The 22,423-nt window shown below is 36.0% G+C and overlaps 1 protein-coding gene across 6 annotated transcripts in view; it reads left to right on the forward strand.

The window, feature by feature from the left end:
- The window catches only part of LOC105224912 (cytotoxic granule associated RNA binding protein TIA1), a gene marked incomplete at its 5' end in the record, with an annotated part of 124,461 nt that overhangs the window by 84,877 nt on the left and 17,161 nt on the right, over positions 1-22,423 (forward strand). For all 6 annotated transcript variants that reach the window (XM_049450487.1, XM_049450488.1, XM_049450490.1 and 3 more), the window contains 4 exon segments: positions 2,312-2,387; positions 2,656-2,752; positions 18,738-18,927; positions 19,231-19,626. In XM_049450487.1, the coding sequence (XP_049306444.1) occupies positions 2,312-2,387; positions 2,656-2,752; positions 18,738-18,927; positions 19,231-19,626 (759 nt within the window).

The raw sequence follows: 22,423 nt of genomic DNA on the forward strand, positions 1-22,423 counted from the left end.
GTGTAACAAATTTAAAGAGAGGATGTTACTCTTTCTCTCAAATTTGCTCATAGATGTCAGAATTTCATCAACCCTTCGACGAGTTTTTGTCGCATGGTTGAGTTTTTTTTTTAATTTCTTGCAAAGCGTTTATCAATGCGGGCTGATTTTTCGAAATAGGCTTAGAAAGACAATAAAATGAATTTATTTTGGATTTCAGAATTTTCCAATATTCTTCGCTGCTACTGATTATACTAAAACATTTTTGAACGACAACAAAAAAAGTTATAGCTCACAGACAGCATTCAGCCGAATTCAACCAATCAATCGAATCACCACACTGCAAAAGAACTGTATACCATATTTATACTATATATCGGTTGTTAGGGATTTTTCCTCCTTCATATTTACCGCTCATATCCCTAATACATTATAATAGTCCTGCCCACGGCGATATTTCAACATTTTCCAAATTAAAGCGACATAGCTTTTCATTTTTTTTTCCTGAGCATCCACAAAAGCGAAAAAATTTCGGTTTTTCTCTTAACATGTTATTTTTCTAACAAACAACTGGAAAGCGGGAATAAATTCGCAATTTGTCACCGCAAAGCGTATCGGATTGCAATGAAAAAGTTGCAAACAGTAACCAAATTAGAATTAATAATTGTGAAAACTGAGACAAGCAACAAAAAATAATACAAATTAGAAATGAAAAGTTAAATAAATTAGCAAAAATAAATAAAAGCCACAAAGTTGGCAGCGAAACTGATATGCAAATTGTGAAATTTATGTACGCTGAGTTTCTATTTGTCTTGTTCCCCCAGTACCTCATTTTACATCTCTCCAGCGCTTAAATTATTTTAATGTACTTTGACAACTTTATTTAATGAGGATTTTCGTCATACTTTTTATAAATACCTTGGTAGCATTATACATATGTATGTATATATTATATACGGTAGCATATGTCACCGCTTCGAACTTTGGTGTCACATCGAGGCTCACAAATATATACGAATAGATTAATATGTGTAGCAGTGTGGTTTTGTGTGACTTGTTTACCCCTACATATGTATGTGAGCGCCTCCGAAAGCCACAAAGTATGACGCGAAATGAATTTAACTCGTACCTTTGGCGCTAGAAATCAGTTGATACTCCCCTTCTGTCAATTTCTATATACTATGGTATATAAATTAATTTTCGTTGAATTTTGCATAACTGTTCAGTAAAATTTAAAACTCTTTGGAGCAATGGAGGAAAGGCGTGTATATTTTAGGTGGTAAATCAACAAAGACATGGTATAATAGACTCGTTTTTGATCGTTACCTTAACAATATATTACAAAACATAATAAGCCCATTAACTTCAGCTACGTTGAAGCTACAATACCTTTCTCACGCGTATTTCCCTAAGCGTTTCATGTACAACTACAACTGAAAACATAACCGGCCAACGGAAGTCCATTTGTTAGTTCGTTAGACTTTGATCGGTTAGTTTGGGTGGCAGTTATATGCTTTATTGGTCCGACTTGAATAGTTTTTTTTGAAGAAAGTATCCTTGAATTCAACATGCTCAGCTATCTGGTAAAATAATAAGGTTTCCATACAAGAACTTGAATTAGATGTTTCCGACAACTGAGTACTTTTTTAAGGAGAAAAGGACGTGTGTAAAATTTCCGATCGATAACTCAAAACCTAATCTCTAATTGTTAATTAGACTGACTCCTATAAAGCTAACCCTAACTGGCTCATCCTAGTATGTAAATTCTGTTATCATTATATATATATAAACAACATAAGAATTACCTTTAGTGTTTCCACTTATATAGTATTAGAACTTCATACACTTGTGGCCACGCAAACCATACCACTCAAAATTTTCAAGTATTGTGCATACACTTTATAGCGGTACTTTTGGCGGTGTAGAAATTTTTTACTTAGAAATAAGTTAGTGTTATGTTATTTATCAAAAATATTAAAAATTAAAAACAAAATTGACGAAAATCTCGAACGAACGAAAAAATACGAAAAAAACTTAAGAAAGTATAGTGGTATAGTGTTCGTGGCCACGAGTGTATAACAGAATATATAATATATGTAAATATTTATTGAAGCATAGCTTTCTCTTAAGCAATGCCTTCAATGCCATACGACTAATTTATTTTAATTAAATTGCCAGCCATTCGCAAACCCTCATTTACCTCCACACTCTGCTTGAGAATAGTATATAAAAACACCATTAATAAATATATACACATACTACCACACATACTACCACACATTGTATATACACATATTAACACACATTTTAAATACCATTTATTTTCTTTCAGTGATTGCCGCGTCGTACGCGATCCACAAACATTGAAATCCAAGGGTTATGGATTTGTGTCATTTGTCAAAAAATCGGTGAGTCCGCTTTTTCATTTCATTACTGCTTCAAACTTACTGTTGACTTCAATTCATTAGATTTTAATTTAACCCGAAAACTTTTGACAACTCTTTCATCTTAATTAAAAAGCATGGCACACCAATATCAGCGCCTCACACTCGACATCCGCTATAATACATATCTATATTCCTACATACCTATATACATGCATATACAATAAGCCACTTCTAATAATATCCATTTCTGCATCTCTCTTTCATTATTGCTGACTGTGCTGCTCAACAGGAAGCCGAAAGCGCCATTACAGCAATGAATGGACAATGGCTGGGCTCGCGTTCGATTCGAACGAATTGGGCTACACGAAAACCGCCGGCGAGTAAAGGTGAGTGTGCATTGATGAGAATTTTTTTATTGCTTGGTCGGCATTATTCGTAAATAATGACTGGCTTAATTTGGACATGAACTCCATGGTTTTTTGTTGTCTCGTCTGAGCTTATCAGCTTTTGTTTGTCAAAATAGGTGACCCAAAGCGTCATTCTGCTCAACTGACTTTAATTTTTTTTGAAGACACACATTGTTGTATTTTTACTTGAATATAATTTAAAGCAAATGCTGTGCACTTTTCGATTTTGAGCAATCATAGTGTTTTTATACATATTTTTTGAGATAACGGTAAAAGCTTTAAATTACCTGTTTTTTTTTTTTCTTAAAATATTAAATTTGCTTCATTGTGAGACGTAATTATTCTCAGAAAAGAGGTCATATCTTATACTGACCCACTGTTAAGCTTCTGTGTAGTATAAAGAGGTCAATTGTTACTAAAACTGGCACCAAGCACCGAATAAATTCCGATACTAACTTATTTTGGCTAAAATCGCTTAAGCTATCACATTGAGAGTAAAAAAGAAGAAAAAGAGGTCGACATAAATCTGAAATATACTTAAGAAGAAATCATTGAACATAAGCCGCACACGTGCTTTCATTTGCCTTCATATTTACCCACAAACTTTCATAAAAATACATATAAATTATTTATGTAAACACATACACTCATATGCTTACACGCTTAACTACGTGTCTTAAGTGCCGTAGACACATTTATGTATTTTATAAATGTCTCTAAGAGCAAAGGACAACGAAGCGAAAACAAAAGCAGAAAACTTAGTAAGTATGTTAAAACATGCAAATATGCTTATTAGCTTTGATTAACAACATAATTTTGATTCACCCATTTCCACGCTCGCGCTTCCGCCCAGTTGCCAGATCGTTCGCCGCTTGACGACGAAATCATTTGCATGTTCATTGCCCTGATTTGCTGATATTCACGCAGTGTGTGCCTACACATTGCCATCACCGTCTCTCCGAACTGCCGCTCGTTTCTTCTAAATTGAGCACATATTTATTGCGTGTGTTCTGTGCTTAACTGCTCATTATGCTTTAACTCAGTTTTTTATTGGAGAATCTTCATATTCGCCGTTTCATATGTAAATAATTCACAAGAAATTGTTATTTCAACGCGTCGCGAGGCGATTATTGTCAATTTGTCATTGTTTTGCGTGTCGCTTGTGTTCGAAGAAAGTTTTTTTTCCAATTTCATACTTGAATATTTTTTCTGCTTGTTAGGGTTTTAGTTGGTACTAGTTGGTATTTTGATGCCTCTGTAATTTTTCTAAGTAAATAAGATTATAGAATGCAGCACTTAAATAGAAATGTGTTAACTTAAGTTTATTGATAAAATGGAATTTAAGATTAAATAGCTACTATCGGTCGACACAAGGATATTATCAATCAATGCCATAAGGCTCCCTATGGTGCTTTATTTCGTGTTTAGTAGAGTATCAAAATACATATGATCAGAGAATTGGTTTGATTAGCAGTAATTTAATCAGAAATCTAGAACCCAGATTGAATTTTAAATTACTTTACTTTCAAGGCTTACTAAAGTGCTTGTTAGTAACCAACATCAATTTGGATATCACAAATCTGACCTTTATGAGTACGCTATTGGTAATGGTGAAGTCGTGGTTTCATGAAAATATTTCATTTTTTATTAAGTAATGCATTAGTTTTTTTTAAGAATTTATTTATTTATATTTTAAGAATACACTCTAAAAATGTTAAGGGAAAATAATTAATATTTTTGCAAAAACGTCCTCCGCTGTTGCAGTGAACCCGGCCTTCTCGAAAAATGAAAAAAAAAAAGTTATCAAGCTCTTAAAAAAGCACTCTTTACTATATATTCTGATTCAATTGCCATCTTGAATTCTGAATTAAATTGCAACCTCTACGAGATATGGTCACAAATTATCCCATCCTTATAATTATAAGACTATGACGAAAAAAATCTTAAAACTCTGAATTCTACAAATTTTATGACGACTCCCTCAAAGTATTCCCTCTTGACCCCAATACTCTTGTGTCAAAGTTTAATCCAATCCTCGAAAGAGTTATTCACGTTTAATGTGTTCAATTGACTAAAAAAAAAGTTTCTCTGGAGCACTTTTTTAAGATTGCTGAATGTCTCTCTTTATGAAAAGCTCCGCCAAATGACGCAACGTGGTTTTTTAGCGATCTTGGAACTAATTGTGATAAATTTATTCGACTTGGGAACATCAAATTTCAAAAGCAATCAGATAAAATTCTATACGGAAATATATTATTCTTTTACTTTTTGATTTAGAAGTTCTTAACAAATACAGCAACTTGGATATCAGCCTACAATAATAGTTTACATTCATTTGTGGCGGTTATGTTAGAGGCAATTTCTTGCTAATTTTTGGTTGCTAAAACCAAAGTTGATAGAAAAAATTTCATACGACGTAAACATTTGCGTGCTGTAGTCAAGAAGTGTATGGTTAAAACACCAAGTAATAGACAAATTTTTAACTCAAATTCGTAATCAAAACACCTCAAATAACCCACAGACCTTTTCGCACGTCAGTCGGATATTTTTCCTTGAGATTAGTTGAATAGTGTAATTTGCAAAGCTTTACATATAATCAGTCTAACTCACCTAAAACCAAAAATTGTTTTAATGATTTAATGATCTATGAACATATCGATATAAAAAATAGTAAATTTATATATCCTCTAAAATAAATCCGCAAACTAACAATATCACATCCATGAAATATATAGAAATCACACAATTCTGACGGAGTGCAGCAAAGCACATATCAGCATGTTATTTGAGTCGTAAATAAATACAGTTATTTAAATGCATTGAAAAGCAAATCGGAGCAAATAAACTCACAAAAAATCTCTCACTTTACAAATATAATTTAAATAAAAATGCCAACACACTTGCCATAAAAGAAAACCGAGCCACATCGTTACTGTCAGCATATTTGTCAAGCGCTGCCAGCAATTACCTTTTACGGCTTTTCGTTTGTCTGCTCAACATTTAAATTTTATAAACCTTTACTCATTTTATTGGCCACACGCTGTACTTTATGCAATATTAGACGCTGACGTTTAAGCGCTGACAAATGTGCCAGTCTGACTTGATAGTTTTCATTGTGCCTGTCAGGTTTTTATATTTACTTTTTTTTATTTTTTTCTTTTTGCTTTTTTATTTTTATTTTATTTTTAGTTTATTTTTTGCTTGTACCACTTCTGTTTATTTATTATATTTTCATCCTTGCCACTTTGCTCACCTCTTTGAGCTATTTGATGTTAACGCTTTCGTGCTGCCAACGGCTACAGGTTTCAGCTGACAATTGTGGCTGCTAGATTTTATGACACCTACAGCTAAGTTGAAGGCGAAATGTGCTGAATAAATAACAGCAATAAATGAAAATGGAAATATATAAATAGATAAAAGAAAAAAATACCGTTAGTCGCACTTTATGATCACTTTTGTGTGTAAACGTTGCACTTAAATGCAAACTACTGTTAAATTTCGATAGCGACACTCAGACACAGGCATATAGAACTGTTCTCTAGTACATACTTCTCTACATTTTCCACTTTAGTGGTAGGGCACCTGAATTTATTAGCTGAGACCCTTGAAGTCGCGCTTGCTGTATTTTACTTTTATTACTTCTTCTTCTTTACTTGAACTTTCTTGATTTTTCTACAAAGTTTTACGACTTTGCTGCTGTGCTCCTTACTTTGTTATTGCTTTCAAGTCGCTTAATAAACTTTTTTTATGTTTACCCCTTTCATTTGAGCACTTTTGTTTTTTTGTTGCTGTTGTACTTGTTGTTTTAAAATTGAGTGCCCCCCTCACTGACGCAAAAGTCAGCGACTGTCAAGCGCAATCGTAAATTCTCGCCAATATCTTTCAGTGAAATCACAAATAACAACAAAAACAACATCGAAACTATATAAAGCCCAACGCTTTCAACGGTTTATTACGCCTCACAAATTGCCGGCACCGAGATCACCTGCGTCACGCACAACTGCACATCTGTCAGGCATACAAAATGCTCACAAAAGCGCGCACTCATGCAGTCTAACTGGCGTGTAAACGCCTAAGAAATTTCAACAGCCAACAAAAGCATTTCCAACACCCTCCACCGGCCACCCGCCAGCTGCCATCCGCTCAATTGACTACCTCACCTGCTTTTGTAATAACTTAATTAACCTGCAGAATATTTCAATGACAAATTTGCTCCGACAACTATTTGACTTGTGACTTCGTTGGACGCTAGCGTCGACGGCGGCTGACGCACCTGAAATCAGCTGCGCGTCCTGTTTGTTTGTGCTCCCCTCTGCTTAGTTGCGCGTTTAGTTGGTGGTAGTGCTGTTTGCTCGTCGACGCACGAAACGCTGGCGCTGCCATTCAGCGTAATAAATCAAACTTTTCATAAGGTTGCGCACAATTAGGTTCACAATTTTTGAGTGTATGGCATAATTTTAGGCGCAACAACAAGCTCTAACGGTGTTCTGGTAGTTTATTGTGGGAAAACAAAAGCCAAAAATACCACCGTTTTCGGTCGTTGGTCATGGTAACTTCATTACGAAAGTACGCCTAGTTAAACGACACTCAAAGTACTTCCCAACTTTGCACATACACAACGTCACGCATGTGTGTGGGTGTGTGTCAGCCTATTTGTTTGCGTGTTTACAACACTGTTCTTACATCGAGTTCAAGTTGCGCGTGCGAAAAGTTTTCCGTTTTGTTTTGATTTCGGTTGTTGTTTTTATTGTTAAATGGCTTTGTAATAGCTTTTAGTAGCTAAGGTATACATTTAGGCGCACTAAATATCTAATCGATGTCATACTAACACAGTTTTTAAATTGAATCTGCTGTGTGTTGAGAATTGGAACGCATCCTTTGTAGAGTTTTATAAACTTTTTTGGATATATTCAATTACTCCTGCGCACAATGACTGTTCAGCGAAAGTATTCGAACTTTTCTATACATTTCTCATACGAGGAAACCCTCAAAAAGCTTTTTCCTACTCGTTTTTTTCTTCACATCTTAACAGGCATGTGTAAGCGGGTGTAAATAGTTGGAAGCTGAATAACAGTTTCGAGAAAGTAACCTGAGTAAGTAAGTAATGATCAACAGTCTGATTCTGCTGCTTTTAGATGGTTTGTGTATTCACTACTCGTTAGAAATTGTATTCTAAAGAATTTCAATAAAATGTTTATTAAATGGCAGCACGCTAAAGATCTGGGTTACAGCAGACTGTTTCTTAAATAGAATTTAGATGAATGTTTCTCTATTACAATTTAATGGCTTAGGTTAGTTCAAGAAAGATATAGACAAGGGTTTAGATAACACTTTTGGTTCTTCCGATTGGCTGTCCAATGGCTTCTGAGGAGTCGTTGCTAAAACCCTTTAATCGGATTACGGTGAGAATAAAATTATTGCAGATTCTAGTAATTCTTGCCTTAACTCTGTTATTTTATTTTATATATAAAATAATTAGGTCGCTTACGTATATATAATAACTCTTAAGATGATTATTACCTTGCGAAGACCTGATGGGTTCCTGTTAGTCTATTTTTTCCTTACAGAAAGTGGTATTTTGGACAAAAACATCACGAAAACATTCTTAAATAATATATATCAAACAGTTGGATTGCTAAGACAATTTTTGGTACCCTGTTCTGATGGTAACCGAATTCCTGTGAGGGAGTTTTGTATCGACCATAATAAATACAGTCTGCCAAGTAAGAGCGTGATCGACTTTACCTACAGTTAATGAAAGATTTCGCTCTAATTCCTTCGCGAGCTGATAGAGGGAACCTTTGTCCTTGATGCATTGTCAACAAAGGTTTAGTTGTCGTTGATCTTTTGAAAGAGAATCACGTTAAACGCCATGAGTGCTAAGTACGCGTCGCGCTACGAAGCTGTGTTCCTTTGCATCCACCCGAAAGGTCCCAAAATGTCGCAATCAGCGGCTGCTAAATATATAAGAAAGTCGAAGGCATTTGTACAGAAGTGGATACAGTGATATATAGTGGCTAAAAATGTCGATGATTTACCAGAACGTGGTTCGATAGGAAAAGTGAACAAAAAAGATGAAAAAAGAATAGTGAATCTGTTTTCGAGGAATCCTGCTTTAACACTGCGGCAAGGACAAGCAAAATTAATGGCAAAAGGTTTAGATATATCCTACGAAACTATCCGAACCATTTTTTATACTCATGATCTGAAATGGCGCAACACAATGAAGAAGCCTCTGTTGACTGAAAAACTTATGACAAAGCAACTCGCTTGGGCGCATGAGAATATTGATAGAGAATTTGAAAATGTCATTTTTACTGATGAATGTTCTATATGGGCACGTTCTGTTCTCACGTGAGCCATGTCAACTTTCACCAATAGGCTTGTTCAGCGAACCGTAAAACATGGAATAATGGTGCATCTTTGGGGCTGCTACTCAAAGCAGGGATTCGACACTTTGTACCTCTTTACTGATAACCTATATGCCGAGAAAATGATAAAAATCTACAAAAAGGCTTTACTGCCATTTGATAAACGATGGTTCGTCAGAAAAAATGAAGATTGGATTCTGCAGGAGGACAACGATCCTAAAAACCGCAGCAAGCTCTGTTCTCAGTGGAACAAGTAGCTGTAAGTCTATCATCATTCCCGTCCTACTATATTGCGCAGAAACATAGCCAATGACGAATCAAGAAGAAAATCGAACTAAGCGAATTCGAATGCGAAAAGCTCCTTCGCTTCGAGAAACATGGGTGGACAGCGGAAGTAAAGACTCTTAAAAGTAATAGTTATGTTAGAAGAAGAATTAAATTGAAATACATTTATTAACTTATATAAAAGTTGACAATTTTTGATGATGAATAACTATTACCATGACTTATATTCAATAAATCTCCGAAAAATTTTTTATTTTAAAAATTTGAGAGCTAAAAAGTATTCTGTTTTTCGTTATATCAACAAAGCCTACTAATAAATATATTTTTATGAAACACACGCGCTTTAAAATAAATCCCTCTCAAATATTGATAAATAAATGCAATAAATGCTCTGCGACGCATAATTCAAAATGTCCATGGCTTCATAAATAAAAACGAGTGTTTCCTACAAAAGCAATTTTGTCCTTCCCCATAACTTTAAACTTTCCTCTCCTCTCCGAAACACTAACATACATAAATATATACATTATATTTATAACAAAACATTTGCAAATATTCATATTTAATTGGCTCATCGTTCAGCAGACGTAAAAAGCATTAAATTCTAGTGAGCAAAGCGACATTATGCAGCTGAGCTCGGCTAAGTAAAGCAGAGCGCACCTGGCAAGCTGAGCGGATGAGAAACGCCAACGGTTTCGATTTACGAGCATCGTCCGGTAGAACGAGTACAACAGCAACAACAGAGATTGCATACAAAACAAATGTACATAGCACTACTACAACAAGAAAGCCAACGTCAACCGTAGTAACAACAGTAACAACACGTTGTCAATTGCAAAGTGCCGAGTGAGTGCACTCAGCAGCAACACCGTCAGCAGTAGCAACAACAACAATATCAGCATAAATAATACATAACATCAGGAGAGCAACACTCGCCTCGCAAGGAGGTTGTTTGACCTTCCTCAAGTGCATAGCGCAAGCAGCAGCAACAGAGTTGTAAGCATTAAAATGCTATTATTGAAAGGAAGTTGAATTGAATTTCCGTTCGAATTTATACCGGAAGCTATCACAGCAGCAGAGCGGCGCGGCATCCAAGAGCGCGCTACCAGCAGGCCACCAAATGCTAAAAGTAGCTAAAAAAGAAAGTTTGAGCGCAAAAAAGTTAAAAAAAAACTAGCTCGTAGGAATTGTGCAAAATGTATGTTAATGTGTGTGTGTGAGTGTTTGCGGACTTCTTCAGCTGAGGGACTAAATCGAAAATTGAATTCATAGTAAAAATGATGATGCTGCTGCTTTGGTATCGCCACTATTGGATTTTGCTATAGCTTACAGTCATCGAACATTATTGCTTGGCAACTACTGCCACCATCGCCTCTGCCACCGCTGCTGCTGCTGCTACTTTGCTGTAGCCCCCCAGTGGCGGCCATGCCGTTGATGATGATGATAATAATAATAATAATGACGCTTCTGATAAGCGCTATGCAGCTAAATGGATAAGGTTGAAATTTATGCAAGAGCGCCACTCTAGCTAGAGCTTTGGGAATATGCAACAACAATAACTGTATGCCAAATATAACAACAATATCGGCAGCAGTTGCCCCCATCGCATTGTAGTAAGTAAGTTGCTTACCGGAAATAACTCTAAAAGTCACCATTAAATATTTACGTGTATTCAGCCCCTCACTAAGAGCTACCCCGGTCGTAGCGCACGTGGCATGCTGCAAGTTGCGCACTGTCAACTGGCATAAAAATCAGCGGGGGCGTTGTACCCACGTCGTGAATGTGCGATGAGCGATGAGCATTGCAGGGCGGTGCTGCTTAATGGAGGTTGAATATAAATTAATGACACCTTTAAAATAGTTGCTAATGTGCCTGTGATTGCTCATATAGTTTAAGTTGAATCTAAAGTGCTTAATTTCTTTATTAAATGTGAAGTTATATAATTATTATTTGTAATACTTATTACTACAGAGTGAGCCATATTTTCGGTTTTTACAAAATAATTTATTGTGAAATTTAATATCTCCGCGGCGTTAAAAAGATTTTCCACTGCTGTAGTCATTCTTGCTTTCTTAGCAGATGTAAACTAAACAAAAATTCTAAATTAAAAAATGTCCATTGCTATGACCTGCGGTCGAAACAAAGTTAAAAATTGACAGAATATCGGCCTTTTTTTTATTAAATTGAATTTAAGCAAAAATTTTCGTAGATTTTGCCTGACAAAATATAATATTTTAATCAGATTATCAAATAGATAGAGATCAAGCACGCACTCAAGGAAATTTGAGTGAATTTGGGAAAACGCGTTTAAAAATAAACTGGAAGATCTGTTGAAACTGAGTAGATATGCTTTAAAAAACTTAGGGGAAGTTGGAGGAATCAAGTAACATCTAAAAGTGAAGACAAAGCTATTGTTCCCCTGTTTGATATGAAACCACTGCTTCATCTGAAAGAAGCTAATAATATTTGCTAAAAATGGATTGGATATTTTTTAAACAAAATACGGGACAGATTTCAGAGACAACAAACTCCTACTTTAAAAAATATACAAGTAAGGAAGAGCTAAGTTCGGTTGCTATCGAATATGTTATACTTCAAGTTCAAAGATCGTTGTGATATTTACATATATTGGAAATATTGACACGACTCAACCCATTGTTGACACAAATTCATACCTCTCTCAGGAAAAAATTATCTCTGCATTTCATTTATACAAGGTCTGTCGCAAAAGAAACAGGACTGTTGAAAAAAAAAAAAACAAAAAAAAAATTAAAATTTTTCAAAAGTTATATTTTTTTATTCAAAGTAGTTTCCTTGTGCTTCGATACAGCGCACAGTGGCATTTCGGCGGAAAAAATAGGATTTTTCCACTTTCCAATTTCAAAACTTTAATGATTTTGTTTTGTAAAGAAATATTTGGATAAGAAAAATTCAACAAGGTTTTTTATAAAAAGTGAAATTTTCTAGTTAAAAAAACTAACAGAAGTCGACGGAAAGTTATTCAATAAAATCAGATTAAAATTATTGTCCAAATAAAGAATTTTTTTTGTGTGTAAGTTTATAGCTATGGCTTTTCTTTTATTTTTTAGTGAAAATATAGCACCTACTTGTTTATAAAAAAAAAAATTATTGAAATTGGCAAAGTAGACTAATTTTTATAATTTTTCAAAAATTATACTAAAAAATATCAACTTTTCATTTTTTGATGGAAAAAAACTTTATGTGCTTTGCCTTGCTTAGCCCTCTTACTATAAAAAAATGAAAGTTCCGAGTCTGTACTTTCAATTAAAAAAAACAACCGCCAATTACCGTCTCTTTTAGTAACATCGATTCTAATTTCATGTCTTCAACAGACTTCTTATAACGTCGGATCCTTACATAAGTAGCTTAAGGCTTCATTCGAACAAAATTTCCTTAGAACTAGATCCCCTTGTTAAAGATATGGTGCTTGCATAATATTACAAATAAAAACTAACACAATTTTTTGCCTGTTACATATTCAATTAAAACATTGCATATTATATTGGATTTTTATCAAGGTAAAGGTATAAATAACGTCACTTTGTGTTTAAGTTTAATTTTTTTTCATCAGGAGAACTCAATTAAGAAGTGTCCCGAATTTCAAGTCCCTAGGTCCAAAAATAAAAATTTTGGCAATTGCAGTTATATGGGGGGTGGGTGTGGCAGTGGGCGGTTTTCCAAGATTTTTTCAAAATTTCTTAATTTAGTCCAGAGAAGTGTTTCTGCAAAGTTTCATAGTTGTACGACCACTCCTTTTATTTTTTTCCAAGAAATGTATGGAGCGGTGCCACTGTGCAGCGTTTAGGGTCAATTAGTATTTCAAATGAGTGTTTAAGGTCATTTTTCGGAATGCTTTTGAGGATATCGGTGGTCGCCTTTTGCATAGCTGAAATGTCCTGAAACCCCTGTCCTTTCATGGGCAAATGAAGTTTTCCAAATAGGTAAAAATCACAGGGTGCCAGATCAGGTGAGTATGGTAAAATCAGTGACAAGCGTCGACCGATGACATGGCGAATTATCGTGCAACAGGCGCCAGGACCCTGCCCTACGGTATTGTGGTCGAACACGACGAATGCGTGATAAAAGACGCTTCATAACACCAAGGTAAAACACAGCATTAATCGTTTGGCCAGGAATCGTTTGGCCTCGGAATCGTAAAAACAAATTAGCATCGTCTTTATTTTTGACTTCTGAGGACGACTTTTTTTCGGTGATGGCTCTCGTCCTCAGGACCTTCTTGGAATCTCTTAAACTACTCATGCACATTACTACGGGATAGGTTTTGATCACCATAAAATTTTTTCACCATTTGAAATGTTTCAGTAAACGTTTTTTCAAGTTTAAAAAAATTTCATATACCCACCAATAGGTGGCGCCACCGGAAACAGTTATAAAGGGTGATTTTTTAAGAGCTTGATAACTTTAAAAAAAAAAAAAAAACGCATAAAATTTGCAAGATCTCATGGTTCTTTATTTGAAACGTTAGATTGGTTCATGACATTTACTTTTTGAAGATAATTTCATTTAAATGTTGACCGCGGCTGCGTCTTAGGTGGTCCATTCGGAAAGTCCAATTTTGGGCAACTTTTGCGAGCATTTCGGCCGGAATAGCCCGAATTTCTTCGGAAATGTTGTCTTCCAAAGCTGGAATAGTTGCTGGCTTATTTCTGTAGACTTTAGACTTGACGTAGCCCCACAAAAAATAGTCTAAAGGCGTTAAATCGCATGATCTTAGGTGGCCAACTTACGGGTCCATTTCTTGAGATGAATTGTTTGTCCGAAGTTTTCCCTCAAAATGGCCATAGAATCGCGAGCTGTGTGGCATGTAGCGCCATCTTGTTGAAACCACATGTCAACCAAGTTCAGTTCTTCCCTTTTTTGGCAACAAAAAGTTTGTTAGCATCGAACGATAGCGATCGCCATTCACCGTAAACGTTGCGTCCAACAGCAATTTGAAAAAATACGGTCCAATGATTTCCACCAGCGTACAAACCACACCAAACAGTGCATTTTTCGACGGGATGCATGGGCAGTTCTTGAACGGCTTTCTGGTTGCTCTTCACCCCAAATGCGGCAATTTTGCTTTATTTACGTAGCCATTCAAACCAGAAATGAGCCTCATCGCTGAACAAAATTTGTCGATAAACACATTTCGAACCGAACACTGATTTTGGTAATAAAATTCAATGATTTGCAAGCGTTGCTCGTTAGTAAGTCTATTCATGATGAAATGTCAAAGCATACTGAGCATCTTTCTCTTTGACACCATGTCTGAAATCCCACGTGATCTGTCAAATACTAATGCATGAAAATCCTAACCTCAAAAAAATCACCCGTTATTTAAAATTTCTGTTTCTTTTGCCACAGACCTTGTATATCTCGCACATTGACGGATATTTGTGTTAAAAATCAACTCTAGATACCAAGGTCTAAATATTCGGTACCCAAGATTTTGAACAGTTGGATTTGGGTATCTCATGGCCATATGCTAAGGTAATTATTCGGGCGAAGCTTTATCCCGCTACATTAATCGGTTCTTTATTTGAAAACTGAAAAGGAAAAAGGCACATAGAAATTAAGATAGTGTTATATGGAAAGTTTGCGGTGTTGCAGTCCAGTTTCGTCCATTTTTACACTGTGACATAAGAATATTACGTACTGTAGAAAAATTAAATCCGTACGGCAGGTCCTTAGATATGTGATTTTAGCTGAACGTGGACGGAGCCACCCCTATTATCAAAATTTTGCAATCCTCTGTGCCAAATTACAGTCCTATAGCTTCCATTAATGGCGTTTTGTGGGCGTGGCAGTGGTCCGATTAGGCCTTGTCTTTCAAGACAACACAAAACCACCGAAGACAAATCACTCTTCACCACGACAATGCGAGCTCTCACACATATGTAGACTGACATAACTACATTTTCTGCACTCGAAATATCGATTTGATGAGTAATCCACCGTAAAGTCTTGACTTGGCACCGAATGATCCTTTTTATTCCCGTTCGTAGAAAATAAACTAAGAGGTCAACATTTTTCGACACCTGCAGAGGCGGTTGATGCGTTCAAAGCGCATGTGTTGGAGATACCTCAATCAAAGTGGCAAAAATGACTCGAAAATTGGTTCAAACGCCTGCAAAAGTGTATAGCTCTTAAAGCTAAAACAATAAAGTGATTTTCAATGATTACTTTTTTTTTTGTTCTCGAAACCCGAAATATAATAGGCAACGTAAGTTTATACTGTTTTCTATACCTAAAATGGCGCAACCAAAGTGAATTAGCCACAAAAATTATGTTTAAATTGGGTCGCAGTGTGGAAGAGGAACAGCAGCCGTACAGTCAACCACTAACTCAAAGGTTTTCAAATAATTTAATGATTGTTGTTGTACATTGTTTTATATGGTATACTGTTCATTTGGTGGCTGTTCGCAGTGCAAATTACGGTGCATGAAGGTGGCAACTGCATCAAAGCAAAACAAAAGAACAGTATACAATCTAACAGTACATTGCATTGTTTTCACCATTCAGTACGTATGTGTAAACGATTGTATGTTTGTATATATTTGGCTATGCGGCATGGCAATAGCGTTAAATAAATTTCAGCCTTGTTATGGAGGTATTTATATGAGCGTATAGAAATATTTGCTGTTCTTTATTATAACATTTTCTTTTTTTTTTGCTTTGCTTTGCTACTTTGGCCGCGTCCTATGAGCGCTTGTCATGAGATTTTTACACCGTCAGGCATTAGCACATTATAACAAACATACAGTGGGAGAGAGGTTGCATGAACAAAAAGCCCTGTTGCATGCTTCGTAGTAATTCCACTCGTATGCGCCGCATTTATTGTCGCCGTTATAGTTACTTCTGATTTTTTTTCTGTTAATTCACTTTGTTTATTCGTTGTTGTTGCAAGGTAATTATTGTCCTTACGACTAAGGTACGCTGCAGCACAATGAAATGTATGGCGACAAAAGCTAGACATGAGGGGTTTTGGTTCAAATGGTACAGTGGCGACTCAAATAATGCCTCGAATGGTTATCATGCTTCATTTCAAGATTTTGCGAATTTGTGAAAAACATATTTGCAGAGGAGCAACGTTAGGAGTGAGAAGCTATGATATTTTATTGAAAAGATATTTTATCCTTATGTAAGTGTACTGGAGAAAACAAGTCTCCTGTTACATACTTAGTTCAAAAGGATGCTCTAAAAAACAAGTTTCTAAGATCAAGAAGACAAAAAATAAAGTAAAATATGCCCTTTAAAGAGTCGTTATCTAAGAATGATCCAAAACCGAAACAATAAACTTTAATGATCAACTCCTCTAAAAACACGCGGGTAACCATTAACTATAAGGAACAATATTCGAAACAAAGACTTTTTGTCTGAATTTCTAGTCAAATGTGCTTCATTTGTTCCTTTTTCTGTGGAGAAAATTAATGATTAACACATTTATGCATTTCAAGGCGCCTCAGAAATGCCCAACTTTTCTTTAAAGGCTTAAAGAAATGTTCCTCACGTTTTTCGAATATTAAAGTATAAAGCACATGAAGGTGAAATTGTTTCATTTTTTGATAATATTTGTATACTACTTCTATAACCACTCTCGTACTACGTGTAATTTGCTAATATGAAAGCATATATGTCCGTCTGCAGGGGAATGCACTGGCGCTTACTACAGCCAAACAGCCAAGCATGTATAATAGAATATTTATAACAACAGCATAAGGAAACATACGCGCGCGCAAACATATTGAGCAATAAACACGCGATGTTGACATTATTTTCTTTTTTCCTTCTTTAAATAGTGCAAATTTCGTTTTAACCTGAAAAGGGCTAATTAGTCCATTTCCGCGCCAACAACTGCAGCCGCACGGCCTCCCTTGTGCACATCGAAAATGTATGTATATGTGTGTATTTATGTCATATGCGCTGCTGCATGCTTTTATAGCAATGAATTTTTAATGTGATTTGCAACCTTATAAAAGTTTCAATACAGGGGTATCTATTTCCAGCTTTGACTAGCTTAATATTTATACTCAATTTCGTTCAGTTACTAATATGCTTGTTGTAGTGCCCTTTGCATATCGAATGATGTCGGTAATTATATTGAAAATTTCATTACAAATGTTGACGGTGCATAGTTGATGAAATTGTTTCATGTTTTACAAAATATTTTCCATTGGCTTGCTTGTAGTTTAAAGCAAAGCGAAGGAATGAAAGCAATGAAATTTCTTCCAATAATTTCAAAAATATTTTGTTAAACTGCTTAAAAGTCAATAAAATCAGCTCAAAGGTCGTTATTATGCGTCAAGTATAAGTCAAGTATAAAGTAGACCTCAAAAGCCGAACAGTTTTCTTATAACATAAGTTCATCACTTTTACTATTTTTTTATTTTGAGTAGAGAAGGCACGAGAGGTGTTGAGCTGAACTCCCAAACCTGCTTTGGAGAGTCAAACATCCATGAAACTATCAACAGTGGCCAATTTTTTTGCAGAGTACTTCACATCCATTAGCTACACTAGCATATTGAAGACATAATGTTGAAATGATATCAGAAGTAATGGACCTCTTATAAAATCCAATCTTCTTAAATCGCATTATCAACAAATTCAAGCACTTAATCATCGCCATTTAGTAAATGAAATGTTGATGGATTTAATACCACCAACGTTTGTATGAGTAGCAATCAGTCAGTAACTACACCATTGGCACTTCTCAGATATAAAGTGATATATACTACGGAATCTTATTACTGTCAGTCACTTGAAATACCTTTTCAATTCCGAAAAGTCCTAAAAAATCATCATTCAACGTATTATTGGCTTTAAGTTTTTAGAATATCAACACATTTTCATTATATTTAAGATTGTCTCTAATACTAATACAAAGATCTCCTAATTGTCTGCGGCAAACTTTATTTTTTTATACATCTTCCTATTCTAAGACGCTTAAAAGCAGCTGGAAAGCCACATTGATTTTCATTGAACAAAATAATGGTAAAATCTTTAGATTTTGTAGAATTTGATGTAATCTCCGAACTCTCCTAAATCTACTTTCGTCGCAATCCATTGTAAAGGGAACCAGATTTACTTCAGCAGTAGGTCTTCCTGATGAGGGTATACGAAATATTATTGGATAAAACTATATACGAGTATTTAGTCGAATGTATCCATTATAACTTGCTGAATATTACTTAACTTATTCAAAAATAATCCTTACTTCCCAAGCGCATAGCCAGTAATAACTAATAACCGCCTTATGTTTGCTTTGTTTTGTTTTTGTTTTCCAGAAAACATTAAGCCATTAACATTCGACGAAGTCTACATTCAAAGCAGCCCATCAAATTGCACCGTTTATGTGGGTGGTGTCAACAGCGCCTTAACCGCGCTCAGTGAGGAAATCCTACAGAAGACCTTCTCGCCGTACGGCTCGATACAGGAGATACGCGTCTTTAAGGATAAGGGCTACGCATTTGTGCGGTTAGTATTAGCAACGCCAAAACACTAAGATAATTGGCAAACATTACAGCCACATGTACACAAACAGACATATACATATATAGACACCCGCATACACGAACACACCTACAGACCGCAAACTATGACTTCTCTGATTTGTTCACTCCTCCACATGCGCAAAGCCATTAATTCATTATTTGCTTTTGTACTTTACTCTTCCATGCTGGCGCGCAATGTTATTGTTATTGTTGCTGCCTTCTGACTACTGCCTGCCGACTGCTGACTACCGCTATCTACTGTTATGCCACATGTGCATGCGCGCAGCTTTTCGACCAAGGAGGCTGCCACACATGCAATCGTCGGCGTGCATAATACGGAAATCAATGCGCAGCCTGTGAAGTGTTCGTGGGGCAAGGAGAGCGGTGATCCGAATAATGCACAGACAATCGCCAGTCAGGCGCTTAATCCAGCTGCTGCCGCTGCAGCCGGCTTCCCGTATAGCGTGGGTGCAGCAGCTGCGGCTGCCGCTGCCTATGGACAACAGTTGGCCGCCACCGGTTGCTGGTATTCGCCAACGCCAACATATTCCGCTTCGTCGACCACAGCGGCTGTAACACCGGCTGCTGCTGCCTCCGCTGCCGCGGTACAGAATCAATTCTTGCAAGGCATTCAGGGATATCATTTCGGACAGTATGGTGGCTATCAGCAAGGATATATGGGGTGAGTACACGCACAGTACATATGTATATATATACACACACAAACATGTAAGTATATACGACGCTGGCTCTAAAGCCATTGAAAGCGCATACAATCAAGCGCGCGTACGTCGTGCAACACTGCCGCTATTAACATAATTGAAGGCGATAATCGCGCTACGTGCGCGTGCTGTTGTTGTTATTGCCACTTTATCGATATCTAACGTCCATTTGGCTGCATAATGAACACTGCCTGCCAGATAGGCCGTTAATGACAGGCAATGCGCCGTAATGTATGCAACAAAAATTTGCAATTAACTCGAAATCGCTTACGAGTATTGTGCCGCAGCGCTTTATTTGCAATTCCGCGAGGTTTTTTTTTGCATTTTTAATACAATACAGCACAGCTAGTATTGTCACTCCCCATCGATCAATCGATTCCAAATGTTCAAAGTTCGTTTAAATACGTGTGCCACACATTCGTTGCGCTATGTGCGTGCGTGGAGTAACGGGTCGTTGGCAGAGAATTGTTGCAATATCATTGCGAAACATATAGCCAATTATCGCCGCGAAATTCAAATTCGTTCTCAAATAAAAGTGGCAACAAATCCCTCAACTCGCATGCGTACATCCATAACGTGCTGCAACAACAGTGCTTTTAACGACTGCTGCAACAGTCAATTCACCGTTTCGTAGCCTCCCAGCACACAGTTGTGTATCGCTGAATGATGACGAAATTACTGGTTGACTGAATTCATTTGCTAATTGCGAAAGTTATGCGCAGCCAGTGCTTTCCGTTGTCCGCTTTCACCGTCCGCTGTCTGCAGTTGCAGCTGCACACCGTTATTCGTCCCGTAAATACGCGTTTCCGTTCGTACATCTGTTTTGTCATATGGATTTTCGGTTCGTCATCTCTGTATTTATGCATCCACTCCTTTCATTAGCCCAGCGCTATGCGGTGATAGTCTTTACGAATATATTGCACAGTGTAACTGCAGCAATTTTGTAGAAAATTTAATATTGAAATATAATTATGGAAATTTGGAGATTTTGTATTTTAATAAAATTAACAGAAATTTTTATTTTAGCCGCTTCGTTTTTTATCTTGAAGTTAGCGCAAGAGTAAAAAGTTTCCTAGATTCTGCACTTTGACAGAAAAGTCACACCAGATGGCGCTGTAGTAAAAATATTAAAAAATTATTGTTTTCTACAATTTTTATTTATTTATTTAAGAAAATTTACTCGAAAGGCGCTCTTTGAGACTAATTTTTTCTTCACGAGCGATACTCGTATATGTTTTTTTGATCAGGTATTTCATATCTGGTGGCAACCTCTACAGTGCAGTGGTAATTACAATCACAAAATTCTTATCCTTCAGTTTCTTGTATTTCATTTTGTTCAGAGAGATAAAAATCCTTAAATCGATAAAGAGATAGGTATAGTAATAAGCTTTTGTAAATAATTCGTTGCCATCATGTAATCGAATGTAAATAAAAGCTTTAATATTGGAATATATTAATAATGATTAACTTTTTGCCGTTTGTGCCAATACAATCCTTTCGGTAAAATTTGAATAAGGTGTTGCCAGAAAAAAATATTACATAGATAGTTTTTTGTGTACCTAGGAGGATCACATTATTTCCATCTTTGTCCAATCAAGTCCTACGTAACCAGTACACAACATCAATACAGAACTTCGTTCTCAGGCTCGTCTCACTCCTTAACACAATTTTAAGAAATGGTAATGATTGAAACTTCCGAAATTAAAGTATTGACTCTTTGATAAACTTATAGCAATTTTTTAATAGTGTAAGTGCTCAGTTGTTTTACTGGTGTTAGAATTTTGCGAAAAATGTTCACAGTGGCCTAATAAACTCACAGATTAAACTATGGAGACTAAAATTTTAACAAAAAATGCATTTGATTTCAGATTAAGTAAGAGAAAATTAAAAAATGGGTGTTTTTTAGACATGTGTTTTCAAAAAGAAAAAAAAATGATATATACAATTCTATGACCAAGAATTTAGCTTTATTATAAAAATAAACGCTTTCATTATATTTCAAACCTCATTTAATGGCAAGTGATCGCCGCGGCTAGCTCGTATAAACTGCAATTTCTCATCACATTTTGCTGCAATTGACACTTTATTTGAGCAATACCGCTATATAGTCTTTTCCAAGCGATTTCACAAAAACCCACACAAAATTTTCAGAGGCCACACCACAGACCCTAGATAATGCGCTCACCAAAAGTTTCTTTGTAAAAATCAATGCTTATATTGACTACATGGTATGTAGCGCAGTTTTGTTGAAAGGTCGCCCACATCGACTTACTGAAACTCAGGTACGAAAAAGTCAAAATTTACTTGTAAAAATCAGAATCGGTGGACGTCTTTTTGAGACGCTTGAGGTTCATTTGACTTCAACTCTCTGATGAGTAGAATTTTCTAAGCGCACAAAGCGGATCTTTGTTGTTCTGCCAATTCTGGTATAAAGTGGATGAACACAGCACCAAATGTTATGAACGATAGTTTATGGACTCATTCGGTTCTTCTTCGATACTTTGCTCCACAGAAGCAATAGTGTCTTGAGAGCGCACTGTATCTCTTCTGAGGATGCGCAATATACACTAGATGAACGTGATATGAAACCGTTTTATGGCTGCTCGAATTGCCGACCCTGGGAGATTATGTCAACCGAATATTGGATTCAGGTAATACGAATAAGCTCAAACTCATTTAAGAGGCTCCTTTTTTTCCACAAATATGCACTCAATTTGAGTTGCATGAGAAAATTAAAAACAAATACAAAGTTTTGCT

This window comes from Bactrocera dorsalis, chromosome 2 (genome assembly GCF_023373825.1).
Source record: "Bactrocera dorsalis isolate Fly_Bdor chromosome 2, ASM2337382v1, whole genome shotgun sequence".
In the NCBI taxonomy this organism is placed as follows: Eukaryota; Metazoa; Arthropoda; class Insecta; order Diptera; family Tephritidae; genus Bactrocera; species Bactrocera dorsalis.